The sequence below is a fragment of the Sorghum bicolor genome, chromosome 4 (genome assembly GCF_000003195.3).
Source record: "Sorghum bicolor cultivar BTx623 chromosome 4, Sorghum_bicolor_NCBIv3, whole genome shotgun sequence".
In the NCBI taxonomy this organism is placed as follows: Eukaryota; Viridiplantae; Streptophyta; class Magnoliopsida; order Poales; family Poaceae; genus Sorghum; species Sorghum bicolor.
In genome coordinates this window covers 8799693-8816121 of record NC_012873.2, presented here as the reverse complement: position 1 = coordinate 8816121, position 16429 = coordinate 8799693, and the positions used below count along the sequence as shown (strand labels likewise).

The window sequence follows — 16429 nt, the reverse complement described above, 5'->3', positions numbered from 1 at the left end:
ACATGCCTAGAGCATTAACTATGGATTTAAAAGATAACTAATTATATAGTTTATCTACAATTTACGAGATAAATTTTTGAAGTATAATTAGTCTATAATTATTAGATAATAATTAAGAAATACAAATGAAAGTGATATAGTAGGCGAATGTAAAAATTTTTCAAGAAATATATGTTCACGGGTCAGCGACTGTGCGAAGAGGCTGTTGTGCAGGGGGTGGGGGGCACAGCGCCGTGAGTCGTCAGGGAGGGGCAGGCAGAGGGCGCTTTGACTGTACCGCACCAGGCTCTGCATGCGCCTCTGCTATATGCTATTGTGCTCTGCATCTCTGCCTGTCCCTTTTCAGCAGGTGCAGTGCAGTGGCGGCACATGAGATGCAAAGGAAAGGATGCAGGGCTAGGTGACGCCTGACCTGATCCCAGAATCAAGCATCTCATCGTCGTCTCCAAGCAGCGTTTAATCAGGAACCCAAGATCTTGCTGGCACAGGGGAGCCAGCAAAACCGGTTCTTACTCTGTACCCTTGATAACTTGCGTCGTTGTCATGCAAAGTTATGCAGAGCGGCAAATAAAAAAAGGGTTAGAAACAAGGGTGTGAAATACGAGAGATGCTTATATCTTCCTCACCCCAACTCCCCAAGCCTGCTGCCTGCTATGGCTTGGCTCGATCCAGAGCTAATAAAGCACAAGCTGACACACAAATGGATGCAATGGCTATCTGAAGATCTTTAGCCAGGACGCTCTTTTCTCAACTAACCAGGAGCACTAGTATCACACTAAGCTAGTACTAAGCTACTACTAGTAGCCTAATTAGTACTACTAACAAGACACAATGCAAAAGGCATGATGATGATGATGATGATGGGCCGCCTGCCTAGAAAATCCTACTAGTAGTAGATAGTTGTTGTTGCGGAGCCGGCACCATCCGTAACCGGAAAGCGGCGCTGCCTGCGTTTTATTTCTGTGTCTCAACAGCCGATTGGGAATAAACAAGAAGCAGAGGTCATCATCTCCATGTCACCTGCTGCTGTGCTGTGGTGTCCTACTCATGGAGCACTGAATCTGCATTAGTAGTACGGTAGGATCCAGTAGCCAGGGCGCTGGTTTAGTTGCAATTTTTTTAAAAAAAAAAATAGACACTTTAAAACTTTTGTTTGTATTCGATAAATATTATCTAATTATATAATAAAAGAAAAACACTGTTAGTAGGCAGAAAAGGTACGGCACCCTGGCAACGATAATGTAGTACTCCTATGTCATCAAGCAACTTCTTATCGCGGTCGGATTTGGGCGGTTGCTTCAGAATTACTACTATGAGGTCTTGTTTAGTTCCTAAAATTTTTCAAGATTCTCCGTCACATCAAATCTTGCGGCACATGCATGAATTATTAAATATAGACGAAAACAAAAACTAATTACACAGTTTGTCTGTAAATTATGAGACGAATCTTTTGACTTTAGTTAGTCTATGATTGGACAATATTTGCCACAAACAAACGAAAATGCTACAGTAGCGAAATCCAAAAATTTTCACGAACTAAACCAGGCCTCAAACAAAACAATACCAGTGATGTGTTTGTTGAAAAAGATTAAAAAAAAGGCAAATGGAACAAAAAGCAGCTCATTGTCAGTGTGTATATAATTATATATTATCCTCGCACATCAGGTGTACGTAATAATTGCATGCAATTATGGTTCTCCACTCCACAACACGTACTGATAGATTATTGCAGCAATAATTTGTACTGCTAGGTGACAAAACTAATAAGCACTGGCAGGGCATTATCTGGAACATGTGTAATAATATATACTCCTATATATTTCAGAACTAAGCTACAAGACCCAGGAAAGGAAATATAGTGAAATTAATAAACCAAGTGCTCGGGCTTTTAGTAAGCACTATTCAGTGTCTCAGGCACACAATGCAAAAAGGGATTAAAGGGCCGGAGGACATACATTTTACAATTAGGTCTACGTGCTAGTATCAAACTCATGACATTCACCACTCAGATTTCTCTTTCACGAATGTGAAAAACCTGTATTTGTTCGTCTGTAATTCGCTGGGCACTCCATGTACAGCCTGCAGGGCCGGTCGTTGGCGTCTCTGTCCAACGGCGGTACATTGGTATTTAATTTGGTACTGAACGGAACCTTTGTTAAGTGCAGCAAATTAGGCCTTATTTAGTTCACTCCAAAAACCAAAAACTTTTCAAGATTCTTCGTCATATCGAATCTTGCGGCACATACATAGAATATTAAATATAGATAAAAACAAAAACTAATTGCACGGCGGTTTGTCTGTAAATCACGAGACAAATCTTTTAAGTCTAGTTACTCATTAACTAGACAATATTTATTAAATAAAAACAAAAAAATTACAATATTAAAATCTAAAAACTTTTTGAATCTAAACAATACCTTAAGCGACGGCCGACGGGCGCGCGGCCATGCACGCCAATCATGCAAACATGTTTCTGTGCAAGACGACGATGCATGGATGCTTTATTTAACGCCTTTATTTAACAAGGTCCTTATCCAATAAGAAGTGGCTGGCGCTGCTTTTTCCAGCAATGTTCTTTTTTCCCCCCGGTTCTGAGTCGATCTCACTCTCCAGTGTTCTATTTAGATCGATGGCCCAAAAACTTCGCAGCTTTTAGGGGCTTTCACTGCTGGCCGCACGCGTGGCACGGATGCTGCTGCCTGCCGATGACTATTAGTATATTATATATATGCGTCACATTCTTGGAGCACATTTTGCCATGCTTAATCCCTAAGAAACTAGCCAAGAGTTCTGTTGGAAATGATTTGCTTTCAGCCTTATTTCACTACGGGACATATATAATAAACAAGTGCCCGTTTATTAGGCACGGTGTGTATTTTAGTTGTGCATTGCATGGTTCTTGTATGGACGACAACCATGCATACAGGGCTCTATCGACCAAAAGCAATGCAAGCGACCTTTGTTTTTCACAAAAATTTCACTACTCTACAAGCTACAAAGTTCGTCCTGCAGGAATATAATTGGGTGCTTTTCTCCGTTTAGCTACTAGAGGCATAAAAGTTCTTTTTTTTTTGTTTCAACAAGACTTGCAAGTTTTTAGGTCATATATGACATATACTAGTTATGTTCTTGGTGAATTTTGTCTCGTTTGATCGATATATATTATTACTCCCTTATTCCAATATAAAACAGAGTAGATCCAATTGTGATTAAAGGCGATGATAATAAGAAACTACCTATTCCAAACTAAAGGGTAGATATTTATGATTATGTTGTGAGAATTTCTAATATTTATTTTTTTCTAATATAATATGTCGCACGAGGAATTTGGAGACTTCAGTTGATAATAAGATAACCTAATTTTTAATGCAGAGAAACAATGATTCCTCCGAGATGGACGGTGCAAAAGCGTGGTTCTTTGGGCGACAACTGTCCTTATCCAAAAGTAAATGAAAATCCAATAACTTTATATTCCGTGATAAGTGATAACGGTCGAATTCCTATGTAGTACACCGTATATACCATAGTAGTTTGACAATAGTCTTGTATGATGACTCTTATGGTTACCTTGACTTTCTGCCACGTACGGGTAGATCGATCATCGATCACAAAGCAGGAGGGGCAACGGAAGAAGTGATAGGGGACAATTGTTGCTTTCCCTTGACAATTATATGGCTCTCTGTAGGTCAAAAAAGAACACCTGATCGTGTTACCTCTCCCTCCCTTTGTAAAGTCAGGGACAGCCGCAGAGGTAGAGAGAACCGGGAACTGGGTGAGGGTGACATCGTCTCAATTTTTAAGACAAACTGGTATGTACCCACTACCTAAAAAATGATTTATACGTTACCTTTTTTTAGGTTGGCTCGATCAATATTAAGCCGCCTCTAAAAATGGTTCTCAAACAAGTCGCCCTCTATAAAATTGATCTGTAGGGATGATCGGTTCTTTTAACCGCCCTTATAAGGCCCTGTTTAGTTCCCCACCAAAAAAATTTTCATCCATCCCATCGAATCTTTGGACACATGCATGGAACAATAAATGTAGATAAAAAAATAAACTAATTACACAGTTTAGTTGAGAATCACGAGACGAATCTTTTAAGCCTAGTTACTCTATGATTAGCCTTAAGTGCTACAGTAACCCACATATGCTAATGACGGATTAATTATGCTTAATAAATTTGTCTTGCAGTTTCCTGACGAGCTATGTAATTTGTTTTTTTATTAGTTTCTAAAAACCCCTCCCGACATCCTTCCGACACATCCGATGTGACACCCAAAAAATTTTCATCCCCAATCTAAACAGGCCCTAAATAGTGCTTATCTATAGGAACAACTCAATATTTAAAATGAAGTACTAAAATTTGAATTTTTTTTAAAACGACCTCGGATGAAGAAATGACCAAAACAAAAGTTGTAGATCTCAAAAAGATATGAATCTTAGTTGTTAACAACTTTTCTATTTAAATTCATTTGATGCTTCAAAATGGTTTTTGAGATTTAATTTCCAATTGTTGATGAACATTTTTCTTTTTTTAATCTTTAGATAAAACTTGTAATTAGTCTTTCTCCCGGACTTTAAATTTGATAGTTTTTTTCTAATTTTTTCTAAAATTATGGTCTCTCAATATGTTGTGTTCTTACTGCTATTCTTTTGGTCATCTTTTCTTGTGTACATTTCAAAATTTGAATTTAAAAAATGACAACTTCGAATAATATTTTGAAATATCAAACAATTTCAGCTGAAGAAGTCATGAACATAAAAGTTGTATAGCTCTTCATGATGTATATTTTGGTCATTTTTTCATATGACAAAGTGAAAGTAACGTTGTTTACAAATCTTACATATCTCTCTTGTAGTTTATGAAACTACGTAAACTAAAAGAGAGATATATAAGATATGTGATCAATGTTAGAACCACCATGTCAGGTGAATATTTGATCCAAATGATCAAAATAAACTTTGTAGATCTTGAGAAGCTGTAGAATTTTATAATTGGCAAATTTTTCATTTGAATTCATTTTATCAAGGAAAACTGTGTTTGAATTTATCCAATTTGAAATTTAAATTTTTGAATGACCTCAGATGGAGAAACAACCAAAATAAACTTTGTAGATCTTGAGAAATAATGAAACTTTGTAGTTGGCAACTTTTAAATTTAAATCACCTTGTCATGAAAAACCACGTTTGAATTTCAAAAATTTAAAATTTGAATTTTTCAAACAACTTCGGATGGAAATACCACCAAAAAGAAAAAAATATAGATCTCAAAAAGTTATGAAATTTTATAGTTGATAATTTTTTGATTTGAAATCATCTTGTCATGCAAAACTACGTTTGAATTTCTCAAATTTGAAATTCAAATTTTGTAAACGATCTCGGATGTGGAAACTACATAAATGAAAAATGTGGATCTCAAAAAGTTATAAAACTTTGTTGTTGATAACTTTTTTATATAAAATCATTTAGGGCCTCAAACAATCAATTTACGCTCGATTTAGTATAATACATGGGGCCAAAATAGCTTATAGACACAAGTGACAAAACGGTACAGTGGAGAGGACGGTGCGCATGAGGGGGGGCAGGGTTACGGATTCCAAAGCCGGCAACCACGAAGTCTTCAAAAATCATGCAAAAATAGCCAAGGGTCAGAGCTAGCCACTGGCTAACAGGTGGATCCTCTTTGGGATTAAAAATATTTTTCTATATTTTTAGAATTTTTTGGTGGCTCAGTTTTAAAAATCATTTTAAAAATAATATCTATAGTAGTGACCTCTACTAGTATAAAATAATTTTAGGAGACCGGCTATTTTTACTTTTAGAGGCGGACACAAAATTTTGGTATCTACCAAAATCTATAATCAACTTCCGATCGAGACACCCAATCTAAAATTATTTTAGGAGGAAGTTAATTTTTTTTTAAAACATATCTATAAATTAATTGAATGAGCGAGCCTCTTAAAAGGCTGTCCCTAAAAGTGCTTCCATTTTCAAAGGCGGGCTTATTAATAGGCCGAGCCCATTACCAAACTGTGTGGCCCTATCTTGACCCGATATGAAACTGGGAGTATATACACGTGCACTTAGGGTTTCTTCTCATCCTCACTTTTCCCTCTCTCTCTCCATCCACCAAAGTACCAGCTGTCGCCTCTTCTTCTCTCTATCTCTGAGAGATTATTGGTGATGCCTCCCCTTCTCCCCACACGGCTGCCACACCATGCCCATCTTCGGAAGACGAGGTCATCGCCTCCTCTCTATCGGAGACCGGTGCCTCTCCCTCTCCCACACAGCCACCGCCACAGAGATCGGAGCACTGCACGGAAGCAGAGCACCGCGCAAGGAGGCAGCAACGCATGGCTTGACGATGGAGGCATAAGGGCAGTGAATATGTAGAAAAGTTGAACCAGAATCGAATGGGGATGGATTTGCATTACCTTTGGATCTCCATTAGACACCCGAGGCAGCCGAGCTGCTGAGCTAACCTACTGGCTGCCGTTGTGCCGAGGTAGCCGAGTTGCTAGGCTTGGGTGTCGAACAACAGGCTACAGGCCTACAGCTGGTCGCCTGTCGGAGGAGTCTCGCGTGGTCAGTGGCGGAAGACGAAGAGGTGCAGGGGCAGTGTTTCCCGAGGCCAGGGAGCATGGTGCGGTGATGGGCAGAGAAATTCTTTCATTGAATAGTTTTTCAAAAATTGAATCAAAGCGTAGGTGGGGATCGAACTAGGGTGCGTTGCGATAGACCATTGCATGGGCGTGTGATAATCCAAAGAACCCTAGCCCTTGGATTGAGTTAAAGCCTTTAAGGAAGGATTATGAGCCATTGACCTTAATCGTCCTATTTTTCAGCACTACTTCAGCAGTACTTTTTAGTGAAAGAATATAACCAATAAAGTTAAAATCCTAGTTACAAAATCTTTGGTATATAGAAAGGCTAAACTATCTCAGCAGAGACACAAATGTGGGGTATACCCAAGCTTTATCTGAATTGGTCCCTTGTAGCATAGATAAGCTCGTATAGTCGAACTGTGTAACACTCCCTAAGCCTTTTAGGTGGAGACACGTTTGCGTGTGCCGGCGGCCGGAGCCCGGGACCTTGGTTTTGTCTGCTACGTGGCACATACAAAGCGTGCTTCTTTTGTCGACAAGTGTCCTTATCCAAAGTAAACTCAAAACTGGGGAAATCCAATAATTGAGTCTATGTAAAACGGGTTAAATTCTGATGACATATTGACACTCTTTATGTATGGTTTTGTTGGATTATTCATGCCACGTAGCTCTCGATGACTCGATCACAAAGTAGGGCAACAACGGATGAAGTGATAAGGGGCACTTTTTGGCTTTTTATTCCCTCTGATGATCGTCAATTATAGGAAATCTGGGGAACATGCTGGTCAAGAAAGCACCCTTCATCGCGTTATCTGCCACGACTTGTATGGATATACTGTAATTCATGCCAAAGGTGGAAGAGAAATTGGGAGCAGGTAGGGTCACCTAATTTTCAATCAAGCGAAGATTAGGTCGCAGTGTGTTTTTGACCAACAGTGAATGCATGCAGGTCTCCATTGTCCTTGTAGCATTCTGTTTGAAACAAATGCTTGTAAGGAAACATATCTGATGCACTCTTCAGAATGCCAGTTTTTTTTATTTTATTTTCCTATATCCAGCATTGTTTTCTGTGAAGGTACCTATATATACGATTTTGCGAAATTCTAGCATTTCAAAGTGGAGCTAAGTATCTAGCCCGAAGTCTCCAACTCCACCTGTTTTTGGTGGTTCAGTATGTTTTGTGTGCCATTACCAATTTGACGATGATGTTTGACAAACAAGCAGTTACCAACCAATTTGATACCAAGCTTGACAGATACTAACAACCATAATATTTACTGGTATCGACAGCAATTTAATTAGTACACTGTCCACTCGAAATTTTATTCGGAGGTGTTCATGCATGTGTAGAGACATGTTTGTAGTTAAGCTTTTTTCAGGTGTTTCTGCCCCTTCAGGCATATGCTTCATACCTGATTGGGTATTTCTCATTTAACGGCGAGACGAGAGACAAACCATTATCTCTCTCTCTTTTTCCTTTCCTCTTTTTTTTTTAAAAAAAAATATAAAATCATTATTAAAGAGGTAATAATATATAGAGTATTTAAAAGAGAGTTCGTGCAGAAACATATGTCTGTCATGCGACAACGTTTCCTGGTTCTTTGCCTACAAGCTGGAGGCATGTAGCTGAAACATCTTATACCAGTTTTCCCCAAGAAACTGGAATGGTAACCGTCTCTGAAAGCCTGAAACTTGGGTGCAAGCTAGGAGGTGTGCAATGCAAACTGCAGAGTGCAGAGACGAAGCAGGAGGCCATCTGGGGGCATCATCCAAGCGCCCACTGCTCTCCCATGGTCCATTGGAGCTGGAGCTGGAGCTGGACCCTGTCGTCCAGGCAATAATGCAGAGCCACCATTAACAATCAAATCAACCAGCACTAATCCGGCGAACATTCTTTAGCTGCTGGGTGTTAGCAGATACTAATGAGATAACCCTGCCCTGTCAGTGCTATCCGACCATCCTTTTCCGGGCCTTTAAATACGTGTCCCATCTCCACCTTCTTCCAACCAGACACCACACAGAGATAGCGCCGCTGCCCCTCCAAGAACTGCCCTCCCTCCCTCCTCACCTGACCTTGTGCAGAGAAGACAGAGAGCAAGCAATGGCGGCCGGGAAGAAGCAGCAGCAGCAGCAGCAGGAGGAGGAGGAGGGCGTGATGGCTGCCGCGACGACGGAGCCGACCGTGGCGCGGCGGCTGTGGCGGGTGGTCCGCGCCGTGCTCTACATGCTGCGCCGTGGCCTGCCGTCGGGCCGCAAGCTGGCCATGGACCTCCACCTCCTCCTCCACCGCGGCAAGGTCATCGCGGGGAAGGCGCTCGGCGACCGCTTCCTCGCCTCCCACCACCACCACGGCCACGGCCAGGGTCGTCACGCCTTCTCCTCCTACGCCTCTGGCGCCGGCGCGGCGGGCGGGACGTTCTCGTGCGGCGCGCTGGACCCGAGCCTGGCGGTGCACGAGCCCTCGCGCAGGCGGCGCGAGGTCGAGTTCAGCTGCAGCAACACGCCGTCGTCGGCGTCAGGCGGGGGCGCCCTCGGCCTCCTCGGCGCCGCTGCCAGGCGCCGTCGCCGACGCCGGAGCAGCAGCAGCCGCCAGCAGCAGCAGCAGCACCGCGGCGACGAGGCGGAGGACGGCGGCAACGGGTACCTGATGCAGTACTACAACGGCTACGACGCGGCGGAGGTGGCGCGGGTGTTCGAGATGCTGAGCGACGAGGACGGCGAGGGCGAGTACGACGACCACCGCCGGCTCTTCTTCAGCGACGACGCCGCGCCGGGCGCCTCTTCGGCGACGACGACGCCGTCCCCCGCGCAGTCGTCGCAGGCGTTGCGCCTGGCGTGCAGCAGGCAGCAAGCGCGTCTCGCCGCCGGGTCGCCGTCGCCTTCGGACGGCGGCGCTTCAGCTGCTGCTGCTGCCCAGGTGGACCGGCGCGCGGACGAGTTCATCCGGCGGTTCTACGAGCAGCTGCGCGCGCAGAGGAGCGCCGCGTCCACACCCGACTACTACGGCTACGCTGCCGGTACCAGCCCCTACGCCACCGCGCGCCCGCCTCGGCCCGTCACCGCCGGCATCGCGTAGTGGGCCGGCCGACGGCCGTCTGCATTGATTGATTGGACAAGAAGGACGCCGCGCGCCGCCGTCCGTGGTCCGTTCCAGTGTGGCAGCCAAGCTGCATGAGCCTTCTGCCGGCCGCCGGGTCCCGCCGCCGTCCTGCTTCTACAATCTACACCCAATCGGCTTAAATGTTTCTTTGCAAGTAGATTAAGGACACACGGGCTTTAATTTTTTTTTTTGTTTGGTGTGTGTGTCGTCCCTGAATGCTCTTTGTGGTATACAAGTGTTTGTTACCATGCATCTCCCTCCCATAATCTTGGTCATAATTTTACTAATTCTGTTGGTTGGCTACTAGCTAGCTTTGTAACTAGCGCAGAATGAAGAATGAAAGGAGTGGCATTGGTGATTAGGAGCAGGGGCTAGTGTATGTGATTTGAAGAAAGGGGGCATGGCACTATGGCAGGGCAGGACAGCATGCAATGCAAGCAAAGGGCAAAGGACGAGAGGCCAGCAATTTGGTTGGGATTTTGCGCGGGTACAAGAGCGAGTGGGCACACTGGTTGGTTGGGGGTGTGTCGGCTCGGCTCGGCTGGTACACCAATATTCGTTAGCGTCCGGAATGCGGAATCATATTCATATTCATATCCGATCCATCCATCCGCCGGTCCTTGTTTTATAGCATGCATGCATGCTGTGGTACATACCACGTACGTACATGGTTATGGTTGCAACCTGTGTTGACTGGGGCGGCTGCTGCTGCTGCTGCTGGCCAGGAAGTTGGTTAGTCTTGGTGTTGGCAGAAAGCGTCAAACTCCATCTTGCAAAGCTGTACGATTAGCTACTACTAGTAGTTTGCTAGCTTTGGGATCTGTGCTCATTTTTGTCAAATCCCAACAACAAAAGTTTAATTTGCTGGACCTAAGCTAGCAATAATCCAAGGTCGGTCCATGCATGGCACGTTTGGTTTCGTCAACTTGACGGCCAATGATGAAGGGTAGACACAAGTGTTGAGGCTCGCTCGTACTCCAGTAGATAAAAGGAGCATCAGTGTATTATTACCGCCTCCCTCCCAACTCCCAACTAGAGAGTATGATTGGTGAGATGGCAACAAAGGGCATTTCAACTGATCCCACACAAATAAATATAGTAATACCGTACCCTGATGATCTGTGTAGAGTGGAGTGTACCACTCTGGCATAGTGAGTGGCATCTCACATCTGACTGAGATGGCCTGAGCAGCGCAACGCCCACTACAGGGTACCGGTCTAAATCCCAGTCCAGTTAAGCATCATGCATATCATCAAACAGGGTAAGCTCACTTGCAACTCGTGTTTGCCTCGCCTGTTCGCTGGTCTAAAAAATTATAGCTGAAAAATATTGTTCGCTGATTTATTATAAGAGAAAAATACCATTAGCTAGTACAGAAGCGAACGGGCTAAGTACTCTTGTTCGAGATCGTCTCGAATTACAAAAGATTGCCGCCCAGGCACGACAAAGCTCGCTCGGCTGGTTAACAGTGTTGCTGCGCGTCCTACGGAGGGTGCCAGTGCCAGTGCCGCTGCCGCCACACCACGCACACGCACTAGTGTCGTCCTCTGCTGGATCTGCCGTTGAACAGGTCAGGCGACGGCCAGTCAGCTCCCTCACTCTCACTCTCACTCTCACTCTGTGCATCTGCATGCCCTTCTTTGACCAATATCAGCAACACTTGAACGGCAAGGTTGAGGCCGGTCCGTGACATGGCATGACATGCGCGCGCTTGGACTTGGACTTGGACTTGGAAACGGACCCGTGCTAGTGGCAGACCGGCCAACAATGCTAGCAGCTACCGCGCTCAAGTAGTACCGCTGTACGTACAGGGCAGGCCATCAAGCTGGATATAGCTCGGGTACGTACTCTAGTCAAGCCCAATTTCCGCCCGGCCGATGACAGTCCACGGCATCCATCTTTACCAAGTCGTACCAACAGTGCTACATGTTCTATCTATCATCATGCATACTAGACTAGGAGCATGACATGCTCTATCTATCAGGCGTTCGCAAAATTTTTCAAGATTCCCCGTCACATCGAATCTTGCGGCACATGCATGGAGCATTAAATATATATGAAAATAAAAACTATTTACACAGTTCATCTGTAAACCGCGGGATGAATCTTTTGAGCCTAGTTACTCTATAATTTGACAATGTTTGTCAAATAAAAACGAAAGTGCTACAGTGCCGTTTTTCACCAGTTTTTGCCAACTGAACAAGGAGCGGGTAAGCTACGCTATATATATATATATATATATATATATATATATATATATATATATATATATATATATATATATATATATATATATATATATATATATATATATATATATATATATATATCAACCTAAAGAAGTTAAAGTACTTGTGATGTTACAAGTTTTTCGTACATATATTCATACTGGATCGATCAGTCTACTTATTCTTGCTTATTATATGATCTACTTGTGTTATTCTGTCGCTGTATATGTGCGTGGCTTTATTCTGAATCTTTGACAAACACAGGCCGAGACATGGATGAACAAGGTGAAGAGAAACTTATCGGACAACATTGCTACCATGCTGGACCCCTAACGTGTAGAGAAAATCTCTGTTGGTGCTGTGGTAGGAGTAAACGGTGTTATAGAACAAAGGAGGCGTGCAGAAATGCATGCTAGCTATTGAGAATAATGTAATACTAATAAGAGAAAACTGATTATGAATAATAGGAATAAGATACAATAATAGAATGCAAAATGTTGAGCTACATATTTTTGAGCACTTTGCTTGAGAGGTTGGTCTTCTATTTCTTTTTGGGAAAAGATCTCCCTGCTTTATTATTACGCATAAAGCGAACATTAATTTCAGGACCAAAGTGTATTCTATACAAGTATACATCACCTGCTCCTCCTGCAAACAGAGGAAATGAAGAATTCCAAACGGGAGAGGAATATAGAAACTAAGGACGCCGTGGTCGATAACCTGAAACCAATTGCAATGTGCAACATGCTCTGTTTTCACCGCACCCATGACTTCTGCCGTGCAATGCCACCTCCATCTCATGCAGGGCCGTCTCAACAATTTCTAGGGCCCTTGGGCAAGGAAATCACTCACAGGGACAGGGAGAGGGACGAAGGTCTGCACCGCTGAGTTTCCGGCTGCCGTTGCTGGCCAAATTCGATCAGCCACGGTCGATCAAAGGTTGATCGCCGCAGGAGCAGTGCAGCACGCCATCACGCAAAGCCGAAGGGACGCATGAATACTACTCGTTGCTTCATCGATCGCCGCCACAGACTCAACTGGACTCCTTATGACTATGCTGGTATGGCCATATATGCAAATATGTATACCATACATGCCTATACTCGTGGGCCCCCTAGGGTCATGGGCCCCCGGCCGTCGCACAGCCCGCCCTCCCCTCTAAGACGGGCCTGATCTCATGAACGGAGTTGCCTCTTGCCCTCTTCTCCCAATGCCTATACTCGCTGGCACTGTTGTGCCCAGTGGTGGATCCAGAAACAGACCAAGAGGGGGGCTAAATAATATAGCTAAAATTTTTTTTCTCGCTCAGTCCAATACATTAATAGATATAGCTAAGATTTGTAATTTAATATTGTTTCAAAGTGCTCAAAAGCAAATATTCATAAAATAAACATAGAAAAATATACTAAATATATGAAGTCTTTTGCTAAAAAAAATCTGTTAAAATTTTTTTTGAGTCCAAGAGGGGGGCTGCAGCCACCCCAGCCCCCCCCTGAGTCCGCCAATGGTTGTGCCTACTTGCGTATGGAAGACCCGCTCGCCATGATGAGCATGTGTATCACATTTTCACTATTGAGCGTTGACAACCAAAATTGTTCAAGTGAGGCTGGAAGACTAGGCTTAAAGGATTATCTCGTGATTTACAGACAAACTGTATAATTAGTTTTAATTTTTATCTATATTTAATACTTTATGCACGTGCTATAAGATTCGATGTGACGAGAATTTTGAAAAACTTTTTAGTTTTTAGGTGAACATGCCCCTTGAGAGCCGACGGTTGGGTTCCCGACAGGTAAAGTCACCGCAGCTGCCTGTGGCTTGGGAAGGATGTAGGCTGAGGTGGCCACATCGGAATCCAAAAGCACTCAATTCACCATTCTCCAGTTCGGACAGTGCGCACCGGACAAGGGCGATTTCTTTTCCTTTTCCAAACGACTCGAGGGGGTGTTTAGTCAGAGCAACTCCAACTACCCTTAAAGTTGAGCATGTAGCCCGTAGGCCGAAGGCACGGTCCAAAACACGGTGATTTGGCTCGGTCTGAGCACGGCACGGTCCGATCCTAACCAGGCCCAGGCCGGCCCAAAGCATGTAACGGGCCGTGCTTGGGCCGACCCCTCGGCCCGCCGGACGGCACGGCACGGCCCGCTTTTAACAGTAGGCACGGTGTCGACCCGGTATCAAAAAAATTGTGAAACTTGAAGTATCGTTATGTGACTTGTCAAACTTGTAATTTTTGACAAGTGAAATATGATCTTTAAGTATATTGTGTTATGTGAATTGTGAAATATTAATGTCTACGAATTGAATGTGATTTACTTATGCTTTGTTAAATTCTATATTAAATTTGGTATTTTTCATATAGCGGGCCATGGGCCGGGCCGAAGCACTATTGGGCCTCGTGCTTTTCGGGCCGGCCCGGCACGAAAATCGGCCCACGGGCCGTGCCTGGGCCGTCAGGCAGGCACGATGGCCTATGGAGGCACGGCCCGGTGACACGCGGGCCATATGGGCCCGTGCCCTATCGGGCCGTGCCTCCATACGCGGTCTAAGTTGGATTTTTTACTTAAACCATTATATTTAGTTATTGAGACTTCCCCTTTGGCCAGTTCCGCTCTCGGCCGGCTCCCTCCCCTCCCCTTCCCCCTAGTTGTGCTTGTGTGTAAATGTTGTGGATAAATTTTCAAACCGATTCGATCCAAATAGTCTGAATTTTAAGGATATAAAAAAGAATTTTTAATATCCATACGAATACGGATGATCCGGATCTGATTATTTGCGGATACAGAGTAGGATATAGAATAGGTAAAATCTAGTGGATATGGGTTATCTTCAAATTCTATGTGGATTATCCGTTATTTAAAATAGGATATCTAAGGTTCCTCTCTCTCGACTAAAGAATTTAGGATTTTCTGATTGTTTGTTAGTTGAGAACTCTTAATTTGTGATGTGGTTGTTTGATGTTCTAATTTTTAAATTAAGAAATTTGCTAGATGCTATTATTATTGGCTAATACCTTTATATTTTTAGTGGTGATATCATGTTAAGTGTTAATTATCAGTGTGAGAGCCGCAACACAGAATGCAATGCAAGATTATTATCTATTGCCCTACTAAATCAATTCTTAACAACCATATATATAATTCTCTATGTATGCACATATTACAAAGTTTATTGTTTAGAAATTATTTGTTTTATTTTTGCTCTCTCTCTACTTAATAAATTACTTACCACATCAGCAAAAATATCTATGTGGCAACGTATTAATATATAGGTACAAAAACCATACTGCATTGAAAGTGTGTCCTAACAGCTAGCCTCTTGTACCAAGCTGATATATATACTCAACCTCTTAACCACCATTATTTACCCTGCTGACAATAGTTCATAGTACTATTCGCTGATTTATTATGAGAGAAAAACACTGCTGACTCAAGGCTACCTAGAATATTTGATTTTATCCATTGTTTTGCTACGCGCTTCAATTCAAATCACCGCGGCATCACCAGCGGAATATTATGTTTGATTCCCTCCTGTTTGGTTGTGACAGCCTAGCGAGAACAAAGGAAAAGAGAAGTCTACAATTGATAGATGGATTTCATTGGGTCTCGGCACACCATGAGTCTGGGGTAGAAACGATACAGTACACCCTTCAAGTACAAATTGACCTTTTAAGATGTTATTTTAAGCCGTTCATTTCAAACATTGGTTACAAATTAATGAAATTTTGTACGTATTCGACCTTAGGCATTCGAAAATGATATCAACTTTGAAGTATAGACAAAAATATGTTCAATGAACACAGAAGTACTAGTTAAGATAGGTTTTTGGAGAGACTACTCGAGTACTCGTTAACTAGCGTCATAGCACCGCCCACGCGAAGATGGGAGCCTGTCGGGCCACCTCCAACAGTGACTTACCCTCTCTATCAAAAAAAAAAATCATTATAGGGTTTGTTTTAGTGAAACTTTCTTAAATTTAACTACTCCCTCCATCCCAAATTATAAATTTAACTACTCCTTTCATCCCAAATTATAAGACGTTTGACTTTTTTTATCTCAAGTTTGATCAGTCATCTTATTCAAAAAATTAATGCAAGTAAAGTTAAATTTAAGTCTTTGTAACTTTTATTAATAAACCAAGTCACGACAAAAAAGTAAAATTTTACACAAATTTTTAAATAAAACAAATGGTCAAACTTGGTGTCATAAAAGTCAAATGACTTATAATTTGGGATGGATTGAGTAGATTTGTAACGAATATTAACAACATTTATATTTCTAAACAAATTTATTATAAAAATATTTAGCAATTCATCTAATAATTACTATAAGTATTGATATTTTTGTATATATATTTAATCAAGGTTATGATTGTTTGTTGTGAAATGGGAATGCCACTCTTTTGTGGGATGGAGTAAGTCATATGTAAATATATTTAGCGATTTATCTAATCATACTTACTATAAGTATGCAACATGCGGAAGCTGAGATAACATT

At 42.7% G+C, this 16429-nt stretch overlaps 1 protein-coding gene across 1 annotated transcript; it reads left to right on the top strand.

Moving 5' to 3' along the window:
* LOC8085552 lies at window positions 8533-10066 on the top strand. The gene has a single exon (XM_002451771.2). The coding sequence runs from the start codon at window positions 8707-8709 to the stop codon at window positions 9679-9681; it is 975 nt and encodes a 324-aa protein (XP_002451816.1). The 5' UTR covers window positions 8533-8706; the 3' UTR covers window positions 9682-10066.